This window comes from Amyelois transitella, chromosome 4 (genome assembly GCF_032362555.1).
Source record: "Amyelois transitella isolate CPQ chromosome 4, ilAmyTran1.1, whole genome shotgun sequence".
Lineage (NCBI taxonomy): Eukaryota > Metazoa > Arthropoda > Insecta > Lepidoptera > Pyralidae > Amyelois > Amyelois transitella.
In genome coordinates this window covers 12,756,984-12,760,627 of record NC_083507.1, presented here as the reverse complement: position 1 = coordinate 12,760,627, position 3,644 = coordinate 12,756,984, and the positions used below count along the sequence as shown (strand labels likewise).

General features: G+C 43.7%; 1 protein-coding gene across 1 annotated transcript; it reads left to right on the top strand.

Moving 5' to 3' along the window:
- The first annotated feature begins 303 nt into the window (after nt 1–303).
- On the top strand, nt 304–1,677 carry LOC106141603 (ichor). Its single transcript, XM_013343277.2, has one exon. The coding sequence runs from the start codon at nt 304–306 to the stop codon at nt 1,675–1,677; it is 1,374 nt and encodes a 457-aa protein (XP_013198731.1).
- The last annotated feature ends 1,967 nt before the right edge of the window (nt 1,678–3,644 follow it).

Sequence of the window (3,644 nt, the reverse complement as noted above, 5' to 3'; positions counted from 1 at the left end):
CCGACGTAGAAAAGAAAAAAAAAGAAAACTGATTTACTGTCTGCCCGACATATCATTGCACAATTTATATCACTAAGTTTAAAATTTGTAATGTAGTTTCCTTTTGGTATAGAAGAGAACTAACAGAGTATTTCCTCTGAATTCTGATGAGAACGGAAATTCTTTCGGAATAAACTCCAGTTTTGTTGATAAAGAGAAATAATGTTAACTTAACATTGTTCCAGATAGCGCGGCAGGGTGGCGGCGTCCAAGTATGGCGGTGGCGGGCTGTCGCTGGGCTCCGGAGTCGCGGTGAGGCGCGGCATGAAGTGCGCGGGCGTGGCCGGCGGCGGCGACGAGCTGCTGCTCGGCTCCTGCTGGCTCGACTCCAAGCTGGAGGCCGGCTCCCCTCCCTCCGCCTGCCACGAGCTCATCGACTCTCTCCTCGCTCCACCGCCCCTCGCGGAACTCAAACCACTCCCCCCCTTCACCGGCTACACCGGACACCTCTCCATCAACGGCATCTCCGGGCACCACTTCCATGCCATCGCACAACGACTCCCCGAAGAAAACAACAACTACCCCACGCAGAGCGGCTACGGCGGCGACAATGACGTCGTGTCTTCCTCGACGTGCACCGCCGACGCCGAACCTCCGGACCTCGAAGATGTGAAACCTTTCCTAGAATCACCCGACACGAAACCGTTCGCGGAAACAACCGGTTCTGGCGCGGCCGACTCGTGCGCCGCATCTTGCTCCCCTCCGGCGAAATTATTCGACGAAAATCACAAACAGGACATGTATGATATCAGTTCGATTGAAGACATAGCCGCTATCATTGGTTCAGCTATTGCCGACACGACGGTGCCGTCGCAGCCGGAAGATCCTGAGAGGAATGATTCTAGAGACAGCTGGATGGACATCGACGCGTGGATCGCCGGCGCCTGCGGGCAACATGGTGACAAAATTGTTCAACAAGACTTGACAGAATTCGGTCTGCCAGGTTCCCCGCCGTCACAAAATCATCATTCCAGCCTCGACTTTCCTTGTAAACCTGGCCAAGACTTTGCTAAGACTCAGGAATTTATTCAGAAGAACTTGCAAACAGGCTCCACCCTCCAGTCTCTATTGACACACGGTTACATGCCACTATTACAGAACAGACTTCAGAACGGTCCTCCAGTGAAACAAGAGGCGCCGAGTTCAACTAGTTACGGCATGGATGTGATATCAACGTCATCTCCACCTGGAAATGCTGTTTCCACTACTGACGGTGTGGGTGGTATTCTGAACGGGCGATACGCATCTCATTACGCGCTGAGCCTCAAACCTGACGGGTTATGTAGTCCAGAAAGATTGCTGGGCTATCCGCATGCGCACACGACAACAGTCACTCCAGTTAGTAAAAATAAGAGAAATAGAAGTAAGCCGAAGCAAAGCAACAGCTTGCACGGGAGCTCGCTGCCGTTCCCCTCCGCGACGGCGGCCGAGTTGAGCGGTCTGCTGGGCAAGGAGAAGCCGGTGCACCGCTGCGGGATCTGCAATCGAGGATTCTTAAACAAGTCAAACATCAAGGTGCACCTCCGCACGCATACCGGCGAGAAGCCGTTCAGGTGCGACGTGTGCGCAAAAGCATTCAGGCAGAAGGCGCACCTGATAAAACACCAGCAGATCCACAAGCGGATCGGCAGGGACTAACAGAGACTGGGTACTACACTAGCTCAAACGAAGCATTTCGTAGTTTAGTTGTGTGAGTGTATGTGTGTGTGCGTGAGTGCTGAATCTCATTTAGGCTATCTGTACATGAGCTGAACGTTCAGGTATAAACCCTTAGAGTAACATTCCTAAGGACAAGTGCAATGTTGACTAGTTTTAAGAGCCTTCAGATTTATTATGTAGATAATTGTTTATATACGTTGTTCTATGACTAAGGATTTCATTCCACTTGTATTTACTGTGTAGATTTATCCGTCTCATAGTTATAGTTACATATTTCGATGATGTCTTGATTCGCTTCTAATACGTAGTTATAATGAAGTTAGAAAATATCGGCCAGCAGACATACATTGCCGAATTTATACTGTTTCACGCAACAAAACGCAATATGAAAGCGCGTAATGGAATTTATATTTATCGTAAATATGGCTTAGTATTGAGTGTTTGTATTGACCTTAGTTGGACTGAACAAATTATAAACGAAATGTATTATATTTTCGGATATTTTTAAAGATTACTCCGATTACCTACTTATAGTCAAATTTTATTTAGTTTATTATTATTACTTATATGTTAAGTACTTATTGTTTTTTAAACAGAAAGGACAAAGCAGAAGAGGCTAACCTGTAAATGGACATAGATATAAACTATTCTCTATTAATTTATTTCTTCATATTATCTTAGCTTAATGCTACAAACAACTTTTTCTCGACTTCTGAGTAAAATATCATCTAAGTTTTGGCTGGCCCCAAATTTTTATTATGTTACAGCAAGGTACTGCACCAAACTTTTATTTCACAATATTCGCTTCCTGCTAGACGTATTGACGCCTTAATACAATGGCATTCACTTGGTTAGATATATAAACAATTTTTTCGTCAAATTTTTTCAGCGTATGGCGTTGAGACATCTTTGACGCAAAAATCTATAAATGTTTTTTTTTTTTAATTTTCATGAAATATTTCAAATAAATCGCTAGCGACATAACAAAACTCATGGTAGCTATACCGAAGTGCGCACACGCGAGCGGATTTACGTCCGGGAAGCGGACGGAAAACGTAAAAAAAACGACGTAATCGCGGCGATCCGCTGTTGCGCAAACGCCAGCCTGCTCTGGCGCTAATTATAACGCTGAAAAACCTAATACTTGTGAAGGACGGCCGTAACACGCCAATTTGATATGAATCCACAATATTTATAATTTTAAAATCACATCACGTGCCGTGTGGTTCCCGGTACCAATACAAAAAAGAATAGGACCACTTCATCTCTTTCCCATGGATGTCGTCAAAGGCGACAAAGGGATAGGATTACAAATTTGGGATTATTTTTTAGGCGATGGGCTAGCAACCTATCACTATTTGAATCTGGATTCTATCATTAAGCTAAATAGCTGAACGTGGCCATTCAGTCTTTCCAAGACTGTTGGCTCTGTCTACCCCGCAAGGGATATAGACGTGACCATATTAATGAATGAATTAATTAAAATCACACCTCCCTACCGGAGTGACTATTCCACTTGCCACGATCCTGTAACTTTTCTTTTGTTTCCACATTTGTCATGTTTTTAAAACTCTTTGGTTGAGTGTACTCTTGATCTGACCATCCACCCGGACGTCCTCAACTATCAATTTAATTATACATATTATCTCTCTCATCTTTGCGCATACGCAGTTGCACATACATACATAAAATCACGTCTATATCCCTTGCGGAGTAGACAGCGCCAGCAGTCTTTCAAATAGTAATAGGCTACGTTGAGGGGTTTGGCTTAATGATAAGGTTACACCTTCCACCATATTCCTTCAGGGTGTGGGGTTCTGTTTCATTATAAATATTAATTTAATAAAATAAATCATTTGCTTAAAAATTATACATAATTTCGATAAAATTTCTGATAAAATTTGTATACCATTTGCTGTTCGATAAATTACAAACATTAATTCAGA

Coding starts and splice junctions, on each gene's coding strand:
- LOC106141603 (XM_013343277.2), top strand. CDS start 304: ATGAAGTGCGCGGGCGTGGCCGGCGGCGGCGACGAGCTGCTGCTCGGC.